General features: G+C 42.3%; 1 protein-coding gene across 7 annotated transcripts in view; it reads left to right on the top strand.

Annotated features, from left to right (window-relative positions):
- Positions 1 to 27,841, top strand: part of PDE10A (phosphodiesterase 10A) — a 595,277-nt gene that overhangs the window by 423,716 nt on the left and 143,720 nt on the right. For 5 of the 7 annotated variants that reach the window (XM_049654571.1, XM_049654575.1, XM_049654578.1 and 2 more), the window contains one exon: positions 6,470 to 6,598. In XM_049654571.1, coding sequence (XP_049510528.1) covers positions 6,470 to 6,598 — 129 coding nt within the window. Of the gene's footprint in view, positions 1 to 6,469; positions 6,599 to 8,860; positions 9,562 to 27,841 lie in introns of those variants that run through there. The other 2 variants (XM_049654572.1, XM_049654579.1) reach the window with 2 other exon arrangements.

The raw sequence follows: 27,841 nt of genomic DNA, 5'->3' as shown, positions 1-27,841 counted from the left end.
AGGCGCCCCGAGAAAGATTTTCTGATGAGATTTCTGCTGAGATGAAGGAAAGTAGTCTTGGTACTGGGTTTACAAAAAGATGAAGAATGAATGGGGCTGATCTTAGCATTTCGTCCCTGATACTCTGCATTACCACTGATGGAAACACAGCGAAGCTAATCCTTTTTGTTATCACCCTGTGGTCCCCTAATAAAATACCGAAGTAGGAGGAATCCCTGTGGCTTCTACCTGTGTGTCTGTTTCTTGAGAAGAGTTACTCGGCACCGAAAGGAAGCTGTTCCTTATCTGTTCCTCAGGTTGTTGGCTCAGTTACCACCGGCCACAGAATCGATTGTCTTTACAAATCTCCTTATCAGTCTTTGTTTTGCTCTTTGTTACCTGCCTTCAGGTTCAGTGCTCCAGCTCACCGTTCCATGACCCACTCTGCTGTTTTCGTGTTGGTTTCGTTTAGGTTGCAATCCTTCGTGGCGTCTTCGGTGGGCGGTATGGAAATAAGGAAATTCATCCAGCGGTCTCTAACTCCGTGTGCACGTTCAGTGTGTCAGGGTCTTTGTGCTTCCCCTTCTGTCTGCACCCCTGCCCCAACCTCTGCCCCTCAGCACCCCTGCCGGAGAATCCCAAGCAGGCTCCATGCTGTCGGACTTGGGGCCCCGTCTTACAAACGTGGTCATGACCCGGGCTGAAATCAAGCTTTGCTTGCTTAACCCACCGAGCCACCCAGGCGCTCCGTGAAGTATTTTTTATGTACATTGTTTCAAAATTGCATGTTACTTGTAATCTGTGTGATTCCTCGTGTGGAGTTTTGGTGGCAAATTTGTAATCGTTGGATGCTACTGTGTGCTAAGGACCGCCCTGGGCTAACCTTATGGCTTTCACTGGATTTATTGGCAAAAAACAAAAGCAAACAAATAAAAAAACAATAGCTTTTTTTTTTTTTTTTTTTGACATAAGCGGAACGTACAGGCCATGGGAAGCTATGGAAACATTAAACCAAAGTCAGAAACCAAACAAAACATCCATACATGTACCACTTTCCAAGAGTGGAGAGTTGTTATTTCAGTGTCTTACTCTGGGTTGGTCCTGTGTTGGCCCGAAGGTTCTTTGCAAAATTGGATGTTAATAGCAAGTAAAGGTGGATAAAATGTTAGAAAAAAAGTGAGGGAGGTTGCTTTTGATGGCTAAGGGCCTTGAGTATACATTAAATGCTACGATAAAAATGGAAGGTTAGGGGTGCCTGGCTGGCTCAGTTGGAGTGTGAAACTCTTGATCTCAGGGTGTGGGTTTGAGCCCCACGGAGGGTGTAGAGATTACCTAAAAGTAAAATATTGTAAAAAATGGAAGTTGTAGAAAATCTGGAGTTTTAATGTTAGAGAAATGAAACGTTACAAGCCTGTGATTAGAGCCTCTAGACAAATGTAAACATTGGCTTCATACAGGTAAAAAAACAGCATTTTTGGTACCGTTCTTGAATGGACCGGGCAAAAATGGTGTCTATGAATTAATTATGTTATTGAGTCGTTGTAATGATCCATGAGGTAGATTCTGTTATTATTCCCATTCCCATTTGAATCTCATTCCCGTGCAAATAGGAAGCCAGGCTGAGAGGTGAGGCACTTTGCCCGGGTCAGCAGGTGAGAAAAGGAAGCTAACTTGTGCCTGTACTTTTGATCGCCAGGCCATAATGCCTCCCGCTACCATGGTGCCCCTCTTGCTGAAGGAGGTAGTTATTTTCATGAGATGTGATTGGTAATTTGGGAAGAAAATTGTACTCCGATTTTTTGAGACCTTTGAGAGGTAAAGCCAGGTGATACTCTTTGGAATTCTAAATGGCATTTCCAGCCAAAATGGTGTGTGTGTGACCTGTCATTCCTTCTCCGTAATTGAATACAGGATTTGATGAACTTTTTTAGCCTAGATGTTTACTTAGACGTCGTAACTCATTTATGACTCAACTGATCTTTAAAATTTTAGTTTTGAGTAATTTATACAAAAGAAGGGTCAAGGAGTGGGGAGTTATCCTTTGCCTCCTGAAGGGCAGAGTGTCTACGTAGATTGTTTGGATTCTTCTGAGTGGGCTATTTGTTCTTCTCTGTTTATTTATTCAGGCATTTATTTATATCAGCATGGACTCTGGGGCCGTCTTAGTCCATTCAGGCTAATGTGTTCTAGACTGGGTGGCGTCTAGACAACAGAAATTTATTGCCTACAGTTCTGAGGCTGGAAGTCTCAGGTCATGGCACCTGCTTGGTTGGGTGAGGGCCTGCTTTCAGGTCACGGGCTTCGTGTGTCTGCACGCGGTGGAAAGAGTCCAGGGGTCTCTGGAGCCTCTTACGAAGCGAGAATCCCGTTCTTGAGGTCCCACCCTCATGGCTGAGGCATTTCGCGGAGGCCCCACCCACTAACGCCATCACCTTTGACAATTAGGGTTTTAACACAGGAGTTTGGAGGATGGCACACAAACATTCAGACTCTAGGAAGGGTTATTATTTCACTCTTTGGATTATAATCCAGGGCTTTATTTTGCTACTCAAATGGCTCCCTGTTTTAATAATTGGGAACTCTTTCAATCAGCTTTTGTATCCTTGACATACCCCATCGTTTTGTGTATACTCCCTTACTTTACGGCTCGTCTTACGTATTTTGTGTACTGCTCCTAGACTCGGCCATTTCTCCAAGGAGCTGTGGTTCCTTTTATTGGGGAGTGGTATTAGAAGCAAAGATCTGGGTGCTACGTGAACGTGTGGGTACTGGCTTATTGTTGCCTCTAGGCCCTCACAGCTAACCTAACGAGCAAATGGATGTATATCTACTGACCTGAGTGTATATAGAGCATACCTACCAGTATTTGAATGTGTAACCATCTCTGCCTGTGTTCATTTAAGTAGGAGTCCATACTGATGTGTCGAACTCTAATCCGTTATCCCATAGATCATTCTAGACTCCTCCTCTTGCTTACTCTACCGCTGAGAAGCCTCATTCCCACCATGCACTTATTTAATTGTTCAGTTCCGGGATAAACGACTCGTGGGGTGAGAATTGTTAAATTCTACCCACGTGGCATAACTCGATCAACTCGAGTACCTGGACCCCGTGGAATTTCCTTTGGTTTTAGTCTTACAGACTCCGCTCATTGCTGAAGTTACTTAGCTCAGCACCTGATCCCCCCTCCTCCCTTGCTGAGGTTGTTTCATACATTTGTAATGCATTTAGATTCTTTGGCCGTATGCTGCCTCCCATTAGACAGCCTGACTTTTCCAAATGTTTTCTTAAAATTTTACTACATCTGTGAGTTCTGACGAATGCGCCCTCCCTCACCATCAGAGTGTCATGTGGGGTAGTTTTCTCACCCGCAGAGATGCCCTGTGCGTCTTTCTCCCTTCCCTACAGCCCTGGCAGCCGTGGGTCTCTCTCTTCTCAACGGCTGTAGTTTGGCCTTTTCCACAGCATCGTATGATTAGAATTACACAACACGCAGCCTTTGCGCACTAGTCCTTTGCACTTAGCAATACGCGTCGAGGCCTAACCCATGTTTTTTCGTGGCTCGTTGGCACGTTTTCTCTTTCGCTGAATAATATCTCATTGTGCGGAGGCGCCACTGCCCTGCTGCAAGACCGTTTCGGCACCTTGCGTTTGGGATGGTGGTGAATAAAGCTGCTGTCCGCGTTCACATGCAGGTTTTGTGGGGACGTCAGTGTCCAGGTCAGCCGGCTAAGCACCTGGTAGTGTGGGTGCCAGGTCACACGCTAAGCTCGTATCTGGCTTTATAAGGAGCTGCCAGTCTTCCAAAGTCATTCCCATTTTGCATTCTCACCAGCAGCGAATGAGGAATGTTAGTGCCCCGTATCCTTGCCAAAAATGATAGTCTGTTTTGCCAACGTTAGCCATTCTCACAGGTGTATATAGTGGGATCTCACTTTTAACCTCACTTCACGAAGGACAGATGGGCATCTTTTCATGTGCTTATTTATCGTATCTGTATCTTTTCCGATGAAATGTCTGTTCAGATCCTCGACTCCGTTTTAATTCGGTTGCCTGTTTTCTTCTTGTCGAGTTGTAAGTGTTCTTTGTATATTTTAGACACAAGCCCTTTAATGTGATACGCAAGATAGCAAACAGGATGGGTATCGTAGTGCAGTAAGATGAACGGAGACCACAAGGAGAATGAGTCAGTGCCAACTTTTCTATTTCCAGCCTGGGTCTCTGGGACGCTGGGGAGCACTGGTAGCAGAAAAGAGGAGAGCTGAGAGTTGAAACCACTTTGGGAAGAAGGGGATGGAGGTGACTCAGTTTTAAGTCCAGATGGAAGAATGTCCAGGGACCGGAGATCAAAAATACATTAGGATTGCTGCTTCACATTTTGCTGTCATCGTCCTAGATGAGCGAGGAGAAAGCGGAAGTAAGGAGCAGATAGGAAGTTGGGACAAGAACAGTCACAAAAGTGATGAAGTTTTAGGAAGGAAGCAAGTGTCAGACATGAACCGCTGTGAAGGACCGAAGGACACCGTTGAAGAGAGTGTGAAATTTGCATTGTGTGTCTTCTTGGAGGTCAAGTCAGCCGTCCGTTCACTTCAACGTCCTGTGCCTTTTGTACCTGGGGACTGTGATTTATTCTGTCAGGAGAGCCCCCTCTCACTTTATTAAGTCTTATCTTCAGCACCTGGTAGAACTTCGCAAACTGAATTTTACATCACGGGGACTCTTTTGCCCCCTGGCCAGACAGGGTCCGAGTTTTCTTTTGTCTAATACAACTGTGTAATTATACATCCGTAGCTATCCGTCTGTCTGTAGCGTAAATTGACTGTTTTAGTAGTGAATTCATTGAAGAAATTATTTGCCTTCTCGACTATACCATTCTCTCGAAGCATCGAAGCATCGTAGGGGTTGTGACTTTAGTCCCCAGCAGAATTAATTAACACATGTTAATTCTGTGGCTGGTCTGACGGTAGGGAACAGGCAGCTTATTCCCTGGAGTCATAAGGATATGCTTCCTTTTCTTCTTTTGGTCACCGAAAGTACAATTTTCTATTTCCTTTTTTATCTGACTGTCCCTAAGGATGGTAATTTATTGAGTAATTCACAGAGGGGACACGGTAGTGAAAAATAATTGCCGTCACAGATTTACAATTATTGATAGCCTGTCTGTGATTTGGAGTTGGTTGATGAATGGCGTACCGGCACGAAGCACCAGTCTCACAACACACGATTTTGTATGTTCAACGTGAAAATTTGCAAAAGCACTTTGCCTGAAAATCCCGTGTGTATAGTCAACAGTTGTTGTTATCAGACCGAAAATTGATTTCACTGACACTGACCACATAACATGGGATGGCAGGGAACGGTTGTTGATCATCCTGAGCTGATTGTTGTTAATACCATCGGATTTTGGGCCCCTGAGAGAAAGGATACTTTGTGCTGTGAACAACGAAAGATGTGAATTTGTGCCGCGAACACCTTTTTAGCACCTCAACCGTACCAGCATATTATATTCTCCTGTTCACTTCCCCTCCTAGAGTCTCACTCACCTTGAGTGTTGGAAGCAGTGGTTACTATTTCCAGAAAGATCTGAGTGCTTGGTAAGGCTTCCCTGCACAGCACGGGAGCACAGTGCCGGCCCAAGTACACACTGAAAGGTGCTGTTGGAAAGCAGCTGTGTAACGTGATGTAACGTCTGTAGCTTAAAAAAATTGTTTTTAATGTTTATTTATTTTTGAGAGAGAGAGAGAGAGAGAGAGAGACAGAGCACGAGCAAGGGAGGGGCAGAGAGAGGGAGACACAGAACCCGAAGCAGGCTCCAGGCTCCGAGCTGTCAGCACAGAGCCCAGTGCGGGGCTTGAACTCAGGAACTGTGAGATCATGACCTGAGCTGAAGTCAGACGCTTACCCGACTGAGCTGCCCAGGCGCCCCATGTCTGTAGTTTCAAGTTGCTGAAGTTTTAACTTTTGCCATTTTTACTGTTTTTTTTTTTTTTTATACTGGCAAAATATACATAACCTAAAACTTGCCATTTTGAACATTTCAAATGTATAATTCATCGGCATTAATTATACTCCCCGTGTGTACTGTGACCATGACCTCTGTCTACTTCTACAACTTTGCCTTCCCTGGAAACTGATTAAGTAGCAAATTCCCCATCCTCCCCTCCCTCAGTCCCTGGTAACTCCTAATCTGCATTGTCTCTGTGAATTTGCCTGTTCTAGGTAGTTCATAGAAGTGGAATCAGAGGATATCTCTCCTTTGTGTTTGGGTTTTTTTATTTACCCTACTGTGTTCGGGGTTTCCCCTGTGTTGTAACATGTATCAGGACTTAAATCCTCTTTGCAGATGAATAATATTCCATGTATGTGTACACATCTTTATGTTCTTTTTATGTTTCAGGTCAATCTTAGCATAACGGGCCATTTTTCTATATGTTTGATGCTCACAGAGGTGTCATCCAGGTTAATGTTAGTCTTTTTAATTCTTTCACAGGTCTGACAGATGAAAAAGTGAAGGCGTATCTTTCCCTTCATCCCCAGGTGTTGGATGAGTTTGTATCTGAAAGTGTTAGTGCCGAGACCGTAGAAAAATGGCTCAAGAGGAAAAACAACAAACCAGAAGGTAAGATCTCATTCGGATCGAGCGGGGATTGTTTTCTAGTTTACGGCGACAAAAACAAACGAACAAAACCGAGTGTTTAGTACATGCTAGAAAGTATAAAGTAGACAGAATTAGCATTTTTCATTCTGTAAAAGTTTTACTGTGTTTCAAAAGATAAAAGAAGTTAGAATGAGAGGAAATAAATCCACTGAAGTAAGATCCTTGGCTACAAAAGCTTGGCAAAGGACTTGTGAAAATTTATTTGGATATGACATGTTGAAAATGCAGAAGGTAATATTAGCCTTGATTTTGTTCAGCAATTATTATTAGTGATTATACAAATATTCTTTATATTTCAAAAACGTATTTATATTACTGCATTTTGCAAAGAGAAATCATTAAATAATTTTCATGTGGACACAGTAGGAAGAGAACTCCTGACTTTGCATTAGACATTTTGTTCACACTCATGAACTTAAGATGCTGTTATATTTATGACAAAAGAAATGTGGACTCAAAAGGATGGGAAGTGAAATAAATTTCCTCCCAAGTTGAACACGTGTTAATATATTGGATTTGAATATTGTAGCATAGTTTTAAATGAATTTATGTTTGGCCAAATAAGACTTCGTGTTTCCCAGAATGTTCTTCTTATAGTAGAAATTTATATTACATATGATTTCGACTCTATGAAGAACTTTTATGTTAGAAACAAATATATGCTATTTTTCTGGAAATTTATTTAGTGTAACAATGCCATAATTAAAGCTTATAAATGATCACTATTAAGATGTTATGTTGTTAGATCTGTGCCCCTCGTAGGCTCCTTGGGCTGAGTTTCCTCTAATTTTCAAAGTTTCTATAATTTTCTTGCAGAGTTTTTATAATAAAGAAACCTTTACAAAAGAGAGCTTTTGACATTGAAACACAAATTAGATTTTAAAGTACATGTACGTGAGTCTGTGTATGTGTGTGTGGATTGAGAGGGAGAGAGAAATAGAAATAAATTGCAGAAATAAACGTAGCATTTTTTTTTTTCAAAACAATCACAGCTTTTAATAGTGAGAACAAAGCTTGATGTGGCATATTCAGCTATAACATACCTCAGACGTTTGGAAGCAGTCTGAGATGTTTGACGCTTTGAACGTATGACTGAGTTGTGCTTAAGGCACCTCATATAAAGATGCAGATTTCATCAACTTGCTATATAATGATGGATAATAATATAGTGCCAGAATAAGGGATGTTTACGAGATGGGAAATTGAGTATAGGGCTCAGAAGATGACAAATTTTGCGTCGCGTCTTAGTGTTACAGTGATGTTGTTAAACGACCCTCAGATTTTTGTAACTATTTGGATGTGCCATTCCGTGTCTTTCAAATCTGTTTTCTGTACTAGTCAATCCAATACTACTTTGAACTGTTGAGTACATCCACTCAAGAGGTAAATGATTATTGAGAATAGCAGAGTGGAGCTGAAGCAGTGCTCCCTTGTACCTGAAGGGAAAATTGTCCTTACACAGAGGCCATCTCGCTTGGTGGCCCCCGGAGGGCTCAGGACCACTGCTGGGATCAGGAACCAAGAGAAGCTGAATGCGTGTGACCTGGGGCTTCCCTCTAGCGGTGGGGCCCCTGCAGACAGGCTGCGCGCAGCTTAGGGTGGAGACACTGCAAAGGAACCTTTAATTGTGCGCCTGCCGGTGGGCGGGCGGCTGGGCCCCTGCACCCCTTCCAACAGGGAGAACCATCTCGCGACTCAGGACGCAGCCCCTGCAGCCGATGGCAACCCAGGTTTAGGGCTAGCCCTGTGGGCGTGGCTTGAGGACAGCCCCGCCCACTTTTGCGGGACTACTGAAAGCCAGTTCCGGGTCCTTGTGTCTTGTGTGTGATTCTGGATTAAGGCTGAAGCCTGTGTCTCTTCTCCATCGCGCCCTCACTCTTTTTAAAATTTTGTGTTCTCCTCAGCGAGGCCTTCTTTTCCTTCCAAGGGGGCTTCGTGGGAAATGCTCGGAGGAAGGACATTTTTGTGGAGAGGGCTTTGGGGGGGGGGGGGGGGGTATTTCTGTTTCCACGCCAGACCCGGGAACAGAAAGCGTGAGAGACAGAAGTTCTGGGAGAATATTCTTGAAAGTCGGGCCTGTCCGGATTGTTTCCCTTTGTGTCAGTTTAGTGAGAGAAAGCGGACGCAGGGAAACCGTGCTTTATGCACAAGGACTCGGTAAACGCTCACGTAGCTTATTTTTCAACCACGGATAAGCCGGCCTCGTGTGGAAATGGTCTACGCCACGGGGAGGTCACGTGAAGGGGTACGGTACTCCGTTCCGAGAAAGGCCATCTGGGAAATTTCAGATTTAAGCGAATGGGTGAATAACAGATGACGTTTGCTTCTCCCCCGTCCGGCTGGCACGCTGCTTGCAAGCGGTTTTGTCGTGATGACGTCACGATGACGTCACGCTGTCCAAACCGCTGGCGTTCCTTCGTGCACGTGCTGTTCTCTCGAGCGCCTTGCTCGTGCGGTGCTCAGAGAAGCTGAAGACGGAGTGGGGGGCCGATTGCCCCGCGGCGGTACTCCCCGTGCACCGGGTCTGCGTGACCAGGGCGGCTGTAGCGTCCGGGGGTTTTGCGGGTGTTGACCGTCCACGTCTGCCGGCAGCGAGCGAGGCTTACGTGGCCGCCTTCCCTTGCTGGGGATCGAGGGTGATCCCCGGGCGGTACCGGTGAGCCCCTGGGGGGCACTGGCCGCGGGAGTCGCAGTTACTTGTGTATCCCTCGCCGGCAGCACCCCCGATGCAGCGGGGAGGGGCGCTCTAAACGTCTTGAATGAACGAACAAAGGAGGGTTGGCTTCTCAACCTCCAAGTGGCCACCAGTTGTCAGTATTGTGCCCGGAACCAGAACTACTTTCATGCTCTTCCTGTCTCCCCCTGCTCGCTGGAAGGCTTCCAGAGGGAAGGGATTCTATACTGTGATTGGTAAATCCTGCCCGGTGCGTTGTCTTTTCGTGTAGGTAGCAAACTGTGTAAAGCGCTATTGAGATTCTAGATGGTTAGGTTTCCGGGGAGTTGGTGCTCAGACCAGTCGAAGAGAGTCGTAAGTTTCTGCCTCCTTCCGGTTAGTCTGACCGAGGCTGGACACAGTCCAGGCCCGGGGGGCTCTGAGCCAGATGGTCTGCAGAGGGGTCCGCCCCACAGCCAATCGCTCTGCTTTGTGTTGGCAGAGAAGGGGGTTGGGGAAAGCTGAACCCCCCAGTGTCTTCAGAGATTGACATTTTCAGAGTCTGTACTGTTACTGTTCTCAGTTTGATTTTCCTGCTTTCATAACATTTGCATTTTAAATGCGCAGAGTTCTATCTGTACTTGTGAGGCAAATTGCCTTTTGGAGGCGGACCTCGGATCCAAAATCCCAAACAGTTGGTTTTCAAGCGATGCCGGGAATTGGCGGTAGGGGTTCTTTCTTTTAAAACTTTAGGTTCTCATTTAGAGAGTGCATAAATATTCCCTGAAAGTATCGGGGACTGTACCCGTAACTCACAGCCATACTTTGATTTGGGAAAACTTTCAGGAAGAAAACAAAGTTACCTAGGTCATGAATTGAGTTGTTTTACTAAAATTTGTACTTCATGTTAATTTTTACGCACTGGAAATTTGACAGGCCCAGCCGGTACTCATCAAGACTCCGATTACTAAACTATTTAACGTCTCCACAAGTATCAAGGCAGAACTATCAAAGTGATAAATCAACGTTAGGATACGATGAAGATCCTACCCTTTGCATTTCCGGTGGGAAGGTTCCAAGACGGAACACAGTTTGACGTCCCTAATGCCATTTCAGTATTTCAGTTATGCTCGGGAAGAATCCTGAATTACTTGGACTCTCAGCGATGTCCCCTTTTGGCTTCTAATGCAAAAAGCTTAGTTCTACGTTAGTAAAAACGTACGTACAGTCAGTATGACTGTATTTAGCATCTCCTGGTATTAGAATAATATTTAAAATACATGGGCTTTGTTTAAAACCCCCCAAACGTAACTGTGATATTCTAAAGGGAAGCTTTTTGGTATTCAAGAGGGCGATTGATTGAACCCAAGTCATTTAAGAATCATGAGTAGCAGTGTCTTTTATGTCCAAGAATTTGTTACTACTGTGTTTATATGTCTGAAATATTAAATAGCAGACCATCTCACCGTCAGGGTACCCGTACATGTCCAATAATTAATAATGAAAACATTGGTGCTGTCAGCTGCCTTAAATATTTTCAACAAATACATGAATGGCTTCCTTTTTTTTTTTTTTACTCAGAGGATGGAGTTACTCCATATTTTTCACCTCTCCATGATTCTAGAGATGGAACAATTTTCATTCAAATAAAACTACTAAATACTTCTTACCTAGAATTAGTGAGATTTCCATCCTGTCCCCTAAACCCACTATATGCAGCCTGAAATGCAGATTCGGGAGCATTAGTCCTGCTTAGCGTGTAACAGATGGTTTCTGTGCTAGTGTTTATAATGTCGTGGGATATTAAATTAATGGGGCATGAATTAGTTTGCCAAGGCATGCAATGTTGGAAGGTTTTAGTAAGTAGGACACTAATAAATTATGTGTTAACTATTAGTCCATATCATGAGTCAGGAAAAACCCACATCATTGAAATGGTTCACTTGGAACTTCATTTTGTGCACTTTCTTCTCCTTGAAATTGCTTTGTGTCGATTATGGAAGTTACGTCTTCACGTAGAAATTTCATATCTCAGTCTTTTTATTTTCTTTTTTGGAATGGAAACAAAATGTGTTGAATGCCTTGATTTGCATTATAAATAATCATAAGTTCACAATCTGGTTACTAGAAGGGGGATAAAGTTCATTTGCAAAGAGTTACTTGATGTATCCCATTAATTCTGTTAATTGTTCATCTTAGTGCAAAGGTGTATCTTTAATATATTCTTTTTGAGAGTGTTTGGGCTCTGTAGCAATCTAATCAAGTTGATTGGGATTTTGATAATTTTAAAGATGAATTCAGGTCATCACACATTGTTAGTGATTATGAAACTAGTTCCAATAATTTTAGTAGCTTTGTTACAAGCTAGATTGATTTCGGAAGCAGTTTTTGCAGTATCTGTAAAGTTCCTACCACCGGCAGCCATTATTTGTACATTCGACATCATTACTGCATTTCCCCGGCAGAAATTTTGTTTAGAAGTGATTCTAATGAACGAAAATGTTATGAGATAGCGGATTTTTGAAAGTACTTTATTTTCATCGGTGTTTCTTTGAGTAAAAATCGTATTTTCTGATGGTCCATGTAATAGAAAAGGATGTTGAATTAAAATCATCGCATCTACTTAACAGAATGTATTTCAACATTTAAGTTGATGTTTTACTTACCACAGGTTTTTAAAACCCAAATGAAAACTGGTGAGAGATGAGTGGTATAACCATTTCTCATTTTTTGAATCTACTTTTTTTTTTTTTTTAATTTTTTTTTCAACGTTTTTTATTTATTTTTGGGACAGAGAGAGACAGAGCATGAACAGGGGAGGGACAGAGAGAGAGGGAGACACAGAATCGGAAACAGGCTCCAGGCTCCGAGCCATCAGCCCAGAGCCTGACGCGGGGCTCGAACTCACAGACCGTGAGATCGTGACCTGGCTGAAGTCGGACGCTTAACCGACTGCGCCACCCAGGCGCCCCTTGAATCTACTTTTTAAAAGCTGCCCGAACGTTTCACAGTGATCTAGCTTATTTGATTGAAGATTGAATAATAATTTCTAGTTGAGTGGCCAAGTTGTAGCTGGAATGTGAGCAGATACTACTCATTTCCCTAGCCAGTGATTCAGTATGCCGATTAGCAAGTATTTCTTGAGGGGCTCTTGGGTGGCTGAGTCGGTCGAGAGTCCGCCTCTTGATTTCGTCTCAGGTCATGATCTTGGTTAGAGCCTGCTTGGGATTCTGTCTCTTCCTTTCCCTCTGCCCCTCTCTCATGCTTGTGTTCTCTTTCTCTCGAATGAATGAATGAATGAATGAATGAATGAAATCCTGAGTACCTACTATGGGAACGTAATTAGAGAACAAGGGCTAAAAACTTGCTCCCTCGAAGGTCACTTTCTGATAGGAGAACACAGATAATAAACACATAATCAGAGAATAAGATCGTTTCAGGATTTGTTGGTGTGGATGTTGGAAAACATGTAGCCCAATGTCTAGCAAACAGAAATGTTTACTAGAAATAAATTTGCTCGAGATTTTAAGATGCACATCATTTGCTTTTAGGCAGTCAGGTGGGGCCTGTGGATTAAGCAGATGCATCTATTTGCCGTGTCCCGGGGTCCTGGTGAGTCACAGGAGCCATGTTCCTTGCGTGTACCGTCCCTGAGGGACGCGTAATCTCCTGGCGTGGAAAGAAGGTACTGTGAGAGTACAGCAACCGAGGCTGTGTAATCCAGTGTTGAGTGGTGCAGTGTGGGTTTTCAGGACCATGCTGGGAGAACCGAGGCCACTAAGAGGTGTGCAGATTGAGAAGGCTCTTTGTGGGCATTGGTTCTTCATCGAGGCCACCGATTCTCTGGTGGGATTCCCACATCACCGTGGACATCCTTCGGGAACTAGTTAGAAATGCCATAGGCCTCATCTCGCTCAAAACCCCCGGAGTCAGAAACTCCTGCAGTGGGACCTAAAATCTGTGTTTTGATAAGCCCCCTCAGGTAATTCTAGTGCAAGTTTAACATTTGAGAGCCCCCGTCCTGGGCACGGAGGGCCTGTGCTAGAGCGAACGCGGTGCTGGTGTTGGCTGGTAGGATCCAAGGCAGGGCTGTGGGGCTTGCTGTGGTGTGCTTCTGGGATAGCCTGGGAGGGAGGGTTGGAATATTTTTCATATTTTAAGAGTGGGGAGAAGGTAGTGTTAAAATGTTTTGCCTTTCTGCTCTCATTTTAACTGGTTATTCATGTTCCGCATTGACTGTAATAGGAAAAGTGGAAAAAAAAAAAAAACCCTAAAATAGGTGTTTTAATTGGTAGCTTCACTGAAGCATGGTGAGTTGCAGAACAGGATATAGTGCCATCTTTTACAAGGAAATAATCATATATATAATTGTGTAGACGAAGAGCTAGTGAACTATGTCATTGTAGTTTCTGGATTTGGGGGATTTATCAGTTTATATTCTTGTATATGTTGCTTTTTTAATAAAAAAGAAATAGAGTAAACATCAAAAGGAATTTCTAGAGTTTCTCGTATGGAAGGTTTTTCCCCAGGTTTCAGTCATTCTAATTCAGTTTATACCAATTATCCTCTGCTTGTTTGATTACTTTTCCATTGCAAGGTATAATAAACAATGTATATTTCCCAGTCCCTTATTGGCTTTTTCCTGCATTTTGCTTCTCCCTCATTAATATGTTATCATTGGTCATTAAGACTGTTACATAGGAAGTTGGTGGGGTCTAGAAAAACACACAGCTCAATTTCTGTCCCAGGGTCATCATTTTTGGTTTAAAATGCATTCATTTTACTAAAAGTCACCAACTATCTACTGCGTGTTTTGCGTTTGCTAAGCACTGGACATGAATTCAGTTGTAATGGAACTTAGTGTTTCTACAGGGGGCACAAAATGAAAAGTTTACAATTTATTCTCTTAGTGACTTTCAAATATACCATACGGCAATGTTAACTATAGTCATCACGTTGTACATTACATCCTTATAATTTGAAGTTTGTAACTTTTGACCGGTTTCACCCAGTCCCTCCATCCTAAGTAAATTATATAACATGCTAAGGTTGAAAGCTTTTTCTCTAAGATCAGGAACAAGATAAAGCTGTCCGCTCTTGACACTTCTATTCAATATGGTACCAGAAGTCCTAGCCTGAGGAGTTAGGCAAGAAAAAGAAGTAAAATGTATCCGATTGGAAAGGAAGAAGTAAAATGTCTCTATTTGCAGATGGCAGGATTTTATATACGGAAGGTCCTGAAGACCTCCACCAAAAAATTATTATTAGGTCTTATCAATGAATTCAATTAAGTTGCAGGACACAAAATTAATATAGAAAAATCAGTACTGTTTCTATACACAAACAACAAATTATCTAAAAAAGAAAGTGATGTCATTTATAGTAATATCAAAAATAATAAAACACTTAGGAATACATTTGCTCCAGGAGGTGAAAGCTCTGGTCTGAAAATTACAAGACAACTGACGAAAGAAATTGAAGAAGGCACAAGTAAATGGAGATTATCCTGTATGTGTAAGTTGGAAGAATTAATACTGTTAAAATGTCAATACTACCAAAAGCCATCTGTAGATTCAGCGCAGTTCCTATCAAGATTCCAATGGCATGTCTTCACAGAAGTAGAAGAAACAAACCTAAAATTTATATGAAACTACGAAAGACTGAATAGCCAAAACATTCCTGAGAAGGAAGAATGAAACAGGAGGAATTACACTTTCTGATTTCAGGATATATTAAGCAAAACAGTATGATACTGGCATAAAAAAAAAATAGGCCAGTGGAACAGAATAAAGCTCAGAAATGAATAAGTATATGAGGTCAACTAATATTTCACAGTAGAGTCAGTTATACTCAATGGAGAAAGGACAGTCTGTTCGTTAAATGGTGCTGGGAAAATCGGACATTCACATGGGAAGAAATGAAACTTGACCTCTGTCTTACACCATTCATGACAATTAACTCAAAATAGGTCAGAGATTTAAATGTAAGACCTGAAACCATAAAACTTCTAGAAAACATAGGAAAAAAGCTCCTTGACATGGGTCTTGGCAATAATATTTGGATAGGACACCTAAAGCACAGCAACAAAAGCAAACATAAATAAGTGGGACTACATCAAACTAAAAAGCCTTTGCACATCAAAAGGAAAACTCACCAGTGAAAAGACAACCTATGAATGGTAAAACCATCTGTGTGATAAGAGGTTAATATCCAGAATATATAAGGAACTCATGTAAGTCAACAGCAAAAGAAAAAACAAAAACAAAAACAAAACATGAAACAAATAATCCAATTAAAACTGGGCGAGGGACCCAAGTAGACATTTTCCCAAAGAATATATAGGAATGGCCAACAGGTACATGAAAAGATGTTCAACATCACCAACTAGGGAAATGGAAATCAAAACAACAATAAGGTATCAGCTCTTGCTAGAATGGCTGGCATCAAAAAAGAGAAGAGACAGGTCCAAAATCTTTGGGATGCAACAAAAGTGGTTCTAAGAGGGAAGTTTATAGCAGTACAGGCCTACCTCAAGAAGCAAGAAAAATATCAGATAATCAATCTACCCTCACACCTAAAGGAGCTAGAAAGGGAACTAACAAACCCCCAAACCAGTAGAAGGAAGGAAATAATAGAGATTAGAGCAGAAATATACAAAATCGAAATTTAAAAAAAAAACAAAAACAAAAAAACTCACAATAGAACAGATCAGTGAAATCAGGAGCTGGTTCTTTGAAAAGATCAACAAGATTGATGAACCTTTAGCCAGACTCATCAAAGAAAAGAGAGAGAGAGGGCTCAAAAAGCAAAATCAGAAATGGAAGAGGAAAAATAACTGACCCCACAGACATATAAAGGATTATAAGAGAATATTATAAAAAATTATATGCCAGCAAATTGGAAAACATAGAAAAAAATGGATAAATTTCTAGAAACATACAACCTTCCAAACTTGAACTAGGAAGAAATAGAAAATTTGAGCAGAATGGGGCGACTAGGTGGCCCAGTCGGTTAACATCCAACTCTTGATATCAGCTCAGGTCATGATCTCATGGTTCGTGAGTTTGAGCCTCTGTTTGGGATTCTCTCTTTCCCTCACTCTCTGCCCCTCCCCTGTGCTTGCTCTCACTCTCTCTTTCTCCATAAAATATTTAAATAAAAATTTCGAACAGACCAATTTCCAGCGATAAAATGTAATCTCTAATAAAAAAAAAAAAAAAAACAAACAAAAAACTCCCAAGGAAGAAAAGTTCAGGACCAGATGGTGAATTCTACCAGACATTTAAAGAAGAGTTAAGACCTGTTCTTCTCAAACTATTCCAAAAAATGGAAGAGGAGGGAAAATTTCCAAATTCATTTGACGAGGCCTACGTTAATTACCCTGATACCAAAGGCAGATAGAGACATGACAGAAGAGAACTAAAGGCCAAATCTCTGATGAGCATAAATGCAAAACTCAAAAATCCTCAACAAAATATTAGCAAACCAAATCCAACAATACATTAAAAAAAAATCATTTGCCACAATCAAGTGGGATGCAATAGAATCAGTCATTGTCCTGCATCACATCGGTAAGAGAACGGACAAAAAAACCATGGGGACATTTCAGTAGATGCAGAAGAAGCATTTGACAAAGTACAACATCCATTCGTGATAAAAGCTCTCAAGAAGGTAGGTTTAGAGGGAACACACCTCAACATGATAAAGGTCATATATAAAAAACTCACAGCTACCCTTCTACTCAGGGGTGAAAAACTGTTTCCTCTAAGGTCAGGACCAAGACGAAGATGGACTCTCACCATTTTATCCAGCCTCATACTTGAAGTCCTAGTCAGAGAAGAAGAAGGAATACAAGGCATCCAAATTAGCAAGGAAGAAGTAAAACTTTTCCCATTTACAGATACCGTGAAAGACTCCACGGAAGATCTGCTCGAGCTGATCAAGGAATTCAGTAAAGTTGCAGGATACAGAATCAACGTGCAGAAATCTGTTCCATTTTGACACACAAATATTGAAGCCGCAGAAAAAGAAATCAGGAAAGAAATCCTATTTACAATTGTTTTAAGAATCGTTTTAAGAATCCTACAATTGTAGGATTAAGAATCTACAATTGTTTTAAGAATCCTAGACACCTAGGAATAAACCTAACCAAGGAGGTGAGAGACCTATCCTCTGATAAAACACTGATGAAAGAAATTGATGAACACACAAAGAAATGGAAAGACATTCCATGCTCATGGATTAGAAGAACAAATATTGTTAAGATGTCTATCCCATCCAAAGCCATCTACAGATCTAATCATCCCTGTCAAAATACTAACAGCGTTTTTCACAAAACTAGAACAACAACAAAAAACATCCTAAAATTCATATGGAACCACACACACACCAAAAAAAAAAAAAAAAAAAAAACAAAAACAACAAACCCAAATTGCCAAATCAATCTTGAAAAAGGAAAGCAGAGCTGGAGGCATCACTGATCCAGACATCAAGTTGTATTACAAAGCTGTAGTAATCTAAACAGTATGGCACTAGCACAGAAATAGACATACAGATCCATAGAACAGAACAGAGCCCCAAAATGAACCCACAACTATATGGTCAGTTACTCTTTGATAATGTAGGGAAGAATATCCAGTGAGAAACAGACAGTCTCTTCAACAAAGGGCGTTGGGACAACTGGACGGCTCCGTGCAAAAGAAATAAACGGGACCACTTTCTTATGCGTACACAAAGAATAAAGTAAAAATGGATTGAAGACTTAAATGTGAGACCCGAAGCTGTAAAAATCCTGTAAGAGAGCACAGGCAGTAAGGTCTGACATAGGCTGTGGCAACGGTTTTCTAGGTAAGTCCCCTGAGGCAGCGGAAATGAAAGCGAAATTAAACTACTGGCATTACGTCAAAATAAAATTTCTGCAGAGCAAAGGGAACAGTCAGCAAAACTAAAAGGCAACCTATTTGAATGGGAGAAGATACTGCAAATGACATAACCAATAAGGTGTGTATATCCAAAATATATAACATGCACAGCTCAACACCCTCAAAACAAATAATCAATTAAAGGCAGAAGACATGAATAGACGTTTTTCTAAAGAAGACATCCAGATGGCCAACAGATACATGAAAAGATGCTCCATCCCTCATGATCAGGGAAATATAAATTTAAAAAAAACAATAAGATGTCACCTCACACCTATCAGAATGGCTAAAACCGACGACACGAGAGACAGCAAATGTTGGCAAAGATGTGAAGAAAAAGGAACCCTCCTGCACTAGCTTTGGGAATGCAAACCGGTACGGCCCTTGTGGGAAACGGTTTGGAGGTTACTCAAAAAATTAAAAATAGAGCAACTGTACAATCCAGTAATCACACTGCTGGATATTTACCCGAGGAATCCAAAAACAGAGTCCACTATGGAAGTGAACCAAATGTCCATTGATAGGTGAATGGATAAAGGAGTGTGTGTGTACAATGGGATTTTATTCAGCCGTAAAGAAGGATGAAATCTTGCCATTTACGGTGATAAGGATGCACTTGAAGAGTGTAATCCTAAGTGAAGTAAGCCATTTAGTAGAAGACGAATGCCATATGCTCTCACTCCTTTGTGGCCTGTGAGAAACACAGGGAAGAAAAGAGAAAACAACTCTGGAGAACGAGCTGACGCTTACCGGAAGGGAGGTGGGTGGAGGGATGGGTGAACTAGGCGATGGGGATTAAAGAGCACACTTAGGACTAGCCGTGAGTAACACACACAATTGTCGACTCACTACATGGTACACCTGAAACGAATACAATACAGCATGTTCGCTGCACTAAAGACTTAATGAAATTTACAACGATGACATAAATGCTGGTGAGGATGGAGAGGAAAGGGGGCCCTCACGCGTCGTTGGTGGAATGTCAATGGGTACCGCCTCTGTGGAAAACAGTCTGGAGGGTCCTAAAAGATTAAAAATAGAACCACCCTACGAACCAGCAGTTCCACTGCTGAGAATATGTCTGAAGGAAGCGAACGCACCAGTGTAGAAGAACTATCTTCGTCCTTATGTTAACTGCAGCCTTATTTACAGTAGCCAAGAGATGGGTACAACTGAAGTGTCCACCAACGGATGAAAGGATAAAACAGTGGTGGTCTCTGTGCACAATGGAGTATCACTCGGCTGTGACAAGGGAAGAAGTCCTACCGCTTGGAGCTGCATGGATCAACTCTGAGGACATTGTGCTGCGTAAAGTCCGTCAGAGCTAAATACTGTATGGTCTTACTTTTATGTGGGATTAAAAAAAAACACTAAAAGGGATCAGATTTGTGTTTACCGGAGTTTGGGGTGGCTTGAGGGGGGACTGGAGGAAGGTGGTCCAAAGCACAAACGTCCAATTATAAATACGTGCCAGGGACGTAAGGTGCACAACGTGATGACTGTAGCTAACACCGAGGTATGATGCAGAAGAAAGGTGTTATGAGAGTGGGTCCTAAAAGTTCTCCTCACAAGGAAGAGGACACTTTTTGTGTCTGTATGGATGATAGATGTTAACTGAACTCACTGTAATCATCATTTCCTGATCAATGAAGTCAGATAATTACTCTGTACACCCTAACTTCTACAGTGTGTGGTAGGTCGATCATATTGCCATAAGACTGGACAAAATTTAGGGAGAAAGTGCTTAAAAAGGAAGGTTGGCGTATAATGAGTTAATGCAACGAGCTCTTACTGTGTTGCAGCTAGGACAGGGTTCTGTGGGACAGTAGAGTGCGAGGTCTGCAGGATGAGTTTGCTGGTTGGAAGAGAGGGAGCATGAGTGGGGAGCACTGCCCGGGGCCGGGGGGAGAGCCCTGTGCAGCATCACGAAGGAGCTGGACACAGACGTGAGCAGAGACCAGTTGTGCAGGACCTTTGAGGTTGTGTTTAAAGGCTTTGGAGTTTATCTGAAGGGCAACACGAGGTTATGTAAAGGATTGAAGGAGATTTGATAAGATAGATTTTGAACGGATTTTTACCCTCTATAGTGCCTTGTTCAGTATGAAAAAAGTCAGTGCAGCGAAGTTTCAATCTCCGGCCAGTTGTTCCCACCCACGCGCTGGTCACGTCAGTATCAGTAACTTACAGATCTCGTAATGCCGTTGCTCAATCTTTTGAAACAGAAGCAAAAACTGTGCATGCCTATGTTTGTGAAACATCAGGGAGTAAAGTTCTGCCGCAAACTTTTTGTTGAACCCGTACAACTTTGACATTTTCAAGCAGAGTAAACGAACGCTCCCTTTGGTTTTGGCACAGGTTGAAACCTAAATGGAAAAAAGCCGAATGTATTTGGAGGAAAGTGCACATGGTGTGGAGCAGATTCGGGAGGAGGGAAAGCCCTCCTCTCTCCAATCTGTGTAAATCGTGAAACGTTATTAAGAATGACTCATAAAGCCCAGAACACTGTGCAGAGACACAACAAAATAAGGACAGTTCTCACACTTCCAAAACAGTGGAGCAGGAAGTGATAAAAATGATGAAAGGAATGCTTTGTCTTTGACTAATTGTAAACACCAAACGCTTGCAATCAATAAGGAGCCATTAATTCTCGGGCTGTTTGAGGAGTTGATCTCAGGCTAAGGGTTTTAAAATTTGAATCTCCTTAGGTCAATCATAGTCAAAACTACTTATTTTGGAATTTATATGATGTTTTTCACTTAGAGATTTAAAACACTTGTAAACAACCATATTTTCATAATTACATATGCATGAGAATTATTTGAGATGGACTTAATACTACTTCTCACTCACAGCCTTAAAATATTCTTTTAGGGGCACCTGAGTGGCTCAGTGGGTTAAGCATCTGACTGCAGCTCAGGTCATGATCTCGCGGTTCCTGGGTTCGAGCCCCGCGTGGGGCTCTGTGCTGACAGCTCGGAGCCTGGAGCCTGCTTCGTATTCTGTGTCTCCCTCTCTTTCTGCCCCTCCCCTGCTTGTGCTGTGTCTCTCTCTCTCCCTCTCAGAGATAAATAAACGTCAAAAAAATTAAAATATTCTTCTAAATGTCAGTGGAAGCACTTAGATTTCAGTTTGGTTCTTGATTATCCTCATACTGTAGTGCCTATTCAGTGTTTTGTACATCATTTTGTGGCGGGGCTCAGAAAATTAAGGTCTAGAATAAGTCCTATTAGAACTGTCTATAAATTTTTTATATGAAATTCTAAAATTTAAGGTGGAATGTGTTAAACACTGGTAATCTCTAAGATTTGTAACTTCAGTTCTTTTTTGTGTGTGATGCTCTAAAGAGGAAGTTAGAGAAGTGGCTTTGGATGCAAAATATTTTTTCTTTTAAAAAATTTTTTTTTGTTTATTTTGTAGAGAGAGAGACAGAGAGCGACAGAGTGAGAGTGGGGGAGGGGCAGAAAGGGAGAGGCAGACACAGAATCTGAGATGGGCTCCAGGCTCTGAGCTGTCAGCACAGAGCCCGACGCGGGGCTCAAACCCACGGACCGCGAGATCATGACCTGAGCCGAAGTCAGATGGAGACTCAACCGACTGAGCCACCTAAGCGGCCCTATTTTTTTCTTATAATATTGTTTTCACATTAAAAAGGCTTATTATACTTTGCCCATACACATTTAAAAGTGTTACATGCAGCATGTATTTAAATTATTTTTGCTAAATTTAAGAACTGCAGTCCATTGCCTAGAACAGTATTCTGTTATGTAGGATTCTTGCTCTAAATATTTATTGAATGAAGGGATACACATAAGTTATATATGGACATGCAGAGTTTCAGTAAAACTGGGGATTACTAATAAAATTACAGCATTATGAAATGGATTTAATTCCTGAGTAGTAAACATTTAGAGAAGAGATAATGAGTCAGTGTAGCAAAGCCCATGAGATTGCAGAAACTCCCCATACTTTTTATAAAAAGAAAAGTTTAAAATTGTATTTTTATGCTATTAAGAAAACAACCAAAAAAGTTAACAGGAAGGAGCAGGTAGAGGAGATGTGCCTACAGATTAAAAAAGTGTATTAACTTACTCAAATAGTTTAAAAAAAGAAACCAAAGATCTTAGTCGAGTTGTAAATTTGTGTAAAGATTAAATTTTCAAAATATAATAGCAAATGCATTGCACCTGTTTGTCAACCACGATTCTAAATGCATTACTTCTGTTAACTCAGGTAACCCTTAACAAAGTGTTACGAGAAGGATATTATCATCATCCCCATTTTAAAGATGAGGCAAATGAAATAAGGTGGTGAAGCATCAGATTTGGGATACGAACACGGTGTTTTTACCCTAGAGGCTGTACTCTTTTTTTTTTTTTTAAGTTTATTTATTTATTCTGAGAGAGAAACAAAAAAGCATGAGTTGGTGGAGGAGGAGGAGGAGGAGGAAGAGGAGGAGGAGGAGGAGGAGAGAGAGAGAGAGAGAGAGGGAGGGGGGGAGGGAGGGAGGGAGGGAGGGAGAGAATCCCAAGCAGGCTCTGCACTGTCAGTTGGCTCCAACTCACCAACCCTGAGATCATGACCTGAACCGAAGTCAGACTGACCGAGCCACCCAGGCGCCCCTAGAGGCTGGACCCTTAGCCATGACACTGTTTCCCCTTGCTTAGGTCAACACGTGGCACTACGCGAGCCTGACTTCAGGGTAATGACACCAGCTCTAGAGATTGGCTCTGAAAGGTCTGGTGGATTCCCTATTGGCAGAGTCCCACTCAGGGGCCTCGCACGAGGATGTGGAGACAACTTGCTGGGCAAATGCTACCCTAAAGAGGTTATTCCAATGTGACGGTCGTATAACCCTGAGTCTCTGGGCTCTCTGTATCCGGCAAATGTTAGCAAGGTGCGGGATAGCAAATAGGCAATAATTAGACAGCTACCTGGTGATTGCCATTAGGTGGAGGGAGATTAGTAAGGACTCTGAGGCTGTAGCCATGTTCAGTAGGGAAGAGTGATGTCATCTTTGATTAGTGAGGCCGTCTGGGGGGGGACGTGGGGTACGGCGACAGCTTTTTTTCTTGCCTGGTCTGGCCTAGTGTCTGCCAGGAGGATGTCCTTTGCCTACTGCCTCCCAGCTTCCTTACTTGAGACGTGTAGGTGAAGCGTCACAGGAATGGAACGCAGGCTCTGTATTTGGTTACCTGGCGCTGACCTTCCGGTGCTTCCGGAATCACGCAGAGTCGCTTTGACCATTTACGTTGCCATACGGGGTATTTGCTCGCAACATTATGCCGTAACATTCCGCGGTGTGCAGACGGTAGCAGGTATGGAAAGTGGGGGGGGGGGGGGGCCTGTCTATGTACTCCGCCTGCCTGATTTGCACAATCGGTCAGTCCGTCACCAGGAAAACAGAGTTCGTAGAACTGGCCTCCCAACTAACATTCCCTCGACCAGGGTGGGAAGAGGACTCCTTCCTTGAGCACAGGGCGACTGGAAGAAAAACAGTTGATTGATTGATTTGATTTGATTTGATTTGATTTTTTGTCCCATCGTCTATTTTTTTTTTTTTTAATTTTATTGAAATCCAAGTTAGTGAACGTATAAGGGAATAATGGCTTCAGGAGGAAAACCCAGTGATTCATCGCTTACATACAGCACCGGTGCTCGTGCCAACAAGTACCCTCCTCAATGCCCGTCACCCGTTTAGCCCATCCCCCACCCACCTCCTCTCCATCAGCCCTCAGAAGGAAGACATTTTAGCACCTCGTGGCACCTTTGGTGAGAAAGAAGAAATGGTTATTGGTAAGGCAACAGAATCTGCTGCGTGTTTCATGATCTAATTTCAAGGCAAAGAGGTAAAGAGGCACCTTCCTCTGGCTACTTTTCAAATATGCCAAGATACTGATATTTCGATGCCTGCCAAGTAGTCCATTTTCTCATGAGGAAGTATTTCTATGGTCAGATTACCGATTTGTTTTTCATTTGGCAATAAAATGAAGACTATATCGGTTTACACGTTTTTGTTTTAGCTGTCCGCATAAAAGGGGGCTCACCACTGATAGAAGACATTTCCTTACCCAGCCAGTCACTTTTTAAACTGCTTGTACATCTGAGAGGTTTTACATGTCAAGTCGTTCCTGGATTGTAACGTCTTTGTTGCATTGCTTTTATCAGATGGGTTTTTCCAAAGACGACTGACAGAGCAAGTGGCTGCAGTGGAAGACGCACTGTGGTCATGGCAGGGAGCAGGGAGCTTTCGCAGAGCGGGGACGGTGGGAAGGGGTGGCTGTTCGAGCCAGTGTGAGGAGCCTGCCTGGCTGAGATGTACATGGGGTCTTTGCAAAAGAACCTTTCTAAAATCTGTCCTCTGTACTGATGTTAAAGTGGTTGCTTGAAAATGTAAACTCCTGCGTTTGCCCTTACTGTTTTCCCATATTACTGCCACGGCTAAAATCCTACATTGGTGCAGAACTTTGGGGATAGAGTTCAAAGTCTATTCAAGGCAATTCGGAAGCTGACTTTTCATGGCCATTCTTCCCGTCTACATTTGTTTCTCTTTCTTCACATGCACCCTGAGTTTAACCTACACAGAATGCCAACACAGGATTTTGTTTCATGCTCCCATACTAGCACAACTGACATCGATGCCCTTTCCCCCCTCCCTGGTTTTACTTTTTTTTTTTTTTTTTGATATTTACTTATTTTTGAGAGAGAGGGAGAGCGAGCACGAGTGGGGGAGGGGCAGAGAGAGAGGAGGAGACGCAGAATGGGAAGCAGGCTCCAGGCTCCGAGCTGTCAGCACAGAGCCCGACGCGGGGCTCGAACTCACGAACCGTGAGATCATAACCTGACCTGAAGTCAGACGCTTAACCAACTGAGCCACCCAGGCGCCCCTCCCTTGTTTTGATTATCCACACTTGTCCTTCACATTCAGTGTATGCATCTCAGGAGACAGTCGGCAGAGTGAAAAGGCAACCCATGAAATAAGAGAAAATATCTATAAAGCATGCATCTGGTAAGGCCATCTAAAGAACTCATACAACTTAACAAGAAAACCCCAGATTTAAAAAAAGAACAAAGGACTTGGATAGATACTTCTTTAAGAAGATACACAGATTGCCGGGTTGGTACATGAAAAGGTGTTCAACATCACTCATCATCAGGGAAATGCAAATCAAAACCACAGTGAGATACCACCTCACACCCGTTGGGATGGCCATAGTAACATTGAGCACAACCCAGAAAGTAGCAGGTGTTGGCGAGACCGTGGAGCGATTGAAACCCTCATGCGCCGCTGGTAGGAATGTAAAAGGAAGCAATTGCTGTGAGTAACGGGGGTGGTTTCTCAGAAAATTAAAACTAAGCTCGCCATACGATCCGGCAGTCCCCCTTCCCGGGTGCATGTGCAAAAGAAGTGAAAGCAGGGGCCGGAAGAGATAGTTATACATCTGTGAGCAGAGTCGTATTATTTGCAATGGTCAAATGGTGTAAATAACCCGGGTGTCCACTGAGGCGTGGATGGATGCCACGTGTGATATACGCACATGGCGGAACATTATTCAGCCTTAGAAAGGAAGGAAATTCTGACGCATGCTTCCACACGGACGAACCTTGAGGAAATTATGCTAAATGAAATAGACCAGTTACAAAAGGACAAATATTGTATGTTCCACTTACATGTCTTGACTAGTCAGATTCTTGGAGACAGAAGTAGAATGGTGGGTGCCAGGGGCTGGGAGGGGAGGGGATGGCGAGTGAGTGGTTAATGGGCACAGACTTTCATTTTGACGAGACGAAAAAGCTCAGAGATTGCACAATACTGTGAAACATTAAATACCGCCGAACTATAAAATGGATCAAATGGTAATTTTATGCATATTTTACACAATGAAAATATTTTTCATTAAACTTTAATTCAAGTATCCCATCTTCTTGGGAGTCTTTAGGGGGTATTCCCAGATTGACTTAGATGCGCCCACCTGCTGCCTACGTCACCACTGGCTGGCTTTCGTAGCTTGGGTGATTCTGTACATAGGGAGTAGATTCGTGTTTTATGAGGCTGGAGAGTGGGAGAGACCTTCTTTTTTTTTTTTTTTAATATTTATTTATTTTGAAGGGGAGAGAGCATGAACAGGGAAGGGCAGAGAGAGAGAGAATCCTAAGCAGGCTCCGTGCTGTCAGCACAGAGCCCAGCGTGGGGCTCAGCTTCATGAACTGTGAGATCATGACCCGAGCCAAAATCGAGAGTTGGACGCTTAACTGACTGAGCCACCCAGGTGCCCCATATACCAAATATTCTTTAAGAAGGTCTCTTTTGCGTTACCTGGGAAGCTCAGTGAGTTATGTGTCCGACTCTTGATTTTGGCTCAGATCATGATCTCATGGTTCATGGGTCTTAAGCCCCACATCAGGTTCTATGCTGACAGTGAGGAGCCTGCTTAGGATTCTCTCTCTGTCCCTCTTTCTCTACCCCTCTGCCCCCCCACCTCTTTCTGTCTCAAAATAAGTAAATATATGTATGTAAAATACCTATATACATGTATATACATATAAAATATATATATACATGTATATATAATATATATGTATATACATATATACATATTACATATATATATTATATATGTATATACGTATATACATACATATATACATACATATATATATATATATAAGAAAATTTGGCATAAATGTGAATATTTCTTTGGTTTGAGAAAAGAAATACCATAAATTAAGAATTTTTTAAAGTTGGAACATATCACAAACATCACACAAATCCATAAAATTAATACAAAGCTGTATTAATTTATTCCCTCACATAACCTTATACTATTTTTTTTGCTGCACACTCTTGGACTCTCCTAATGACACTTTTGTGTATTCATTTCACATAGGATGGAAAAATAATCTTCTGCTAGCACGACTGAGAAAAATACGATAAAATTTGTTTTGCTAATTTGGAAAATTTTCTTTTAACTTTACAACTCATTATTGATAAAGCCGTGTAAATATTTTAGGATTGTTACCAAATTTGGGGAAATCTGCCTCAAACTTTTTTCATCTGTAAGCTATAATATTTTAGGGGTTTTCCAGTTTTTCTCGTTTTCCTCGGATTGACAACACATGTTAACCAGTTTGTCGCTGATATCCGGTGTCCCTGCCCTAGTCTGGTGTCACGGGACATGTTAGGGGTATTCCTGGGAGGGTAAGTAATAGTTTAACCGTCATGGAAGTGACTAAGCCACTCAAACACATCCCACTAAATCCAAATTAAATACGCCCCCAGATCAATTTCCCTTTGGCTGGGTCCTATAAACGCTCCACCTGCCCGGTCCCTCTCAACATGCCCCACATGTGACAGAGGCAGGTCAGAGCCAAAAATGCCTGACTTTTGTAAATTTTATAAACAACCACACAAACCCAATACTGGGGCGCATCTTAGAGCCTGAGAGGGTTTGGACCCGCCCTCGGGTGATGACTTTGCTGAGCTCTTGTCCCCGTGCACTGTGATCAGCAGGCTCCTGGGCTCAGGATGTGTCCTCATGACGTTCTTCTTCATCCGTCACCCACTCAGTAAGCGTCATTGAGTGAACGAGTCCAGTGACTGACTGACTGCTTACCTAGGGGTAATATTACCTA

The sequence above is a fragment of the Panthera uncia genome (assembly GCF_023721935.1).
Source record: "Panthera uncia isolate 11264 chromosome B2 unlocalized genomic scaffold, Puncia_PCG_1.0 HiC_scaffold_24, whole genome shotgun sequence".
Classification (NCBI taxonomy): Eukaryota; Metazoa; Chordata; class Mammalia; order Carnivora; family Felidae; genus Panthera; species Panthera uncia.
This window is presented reverse-complemented; position numbering and strand designations above follow the sequence as displayed.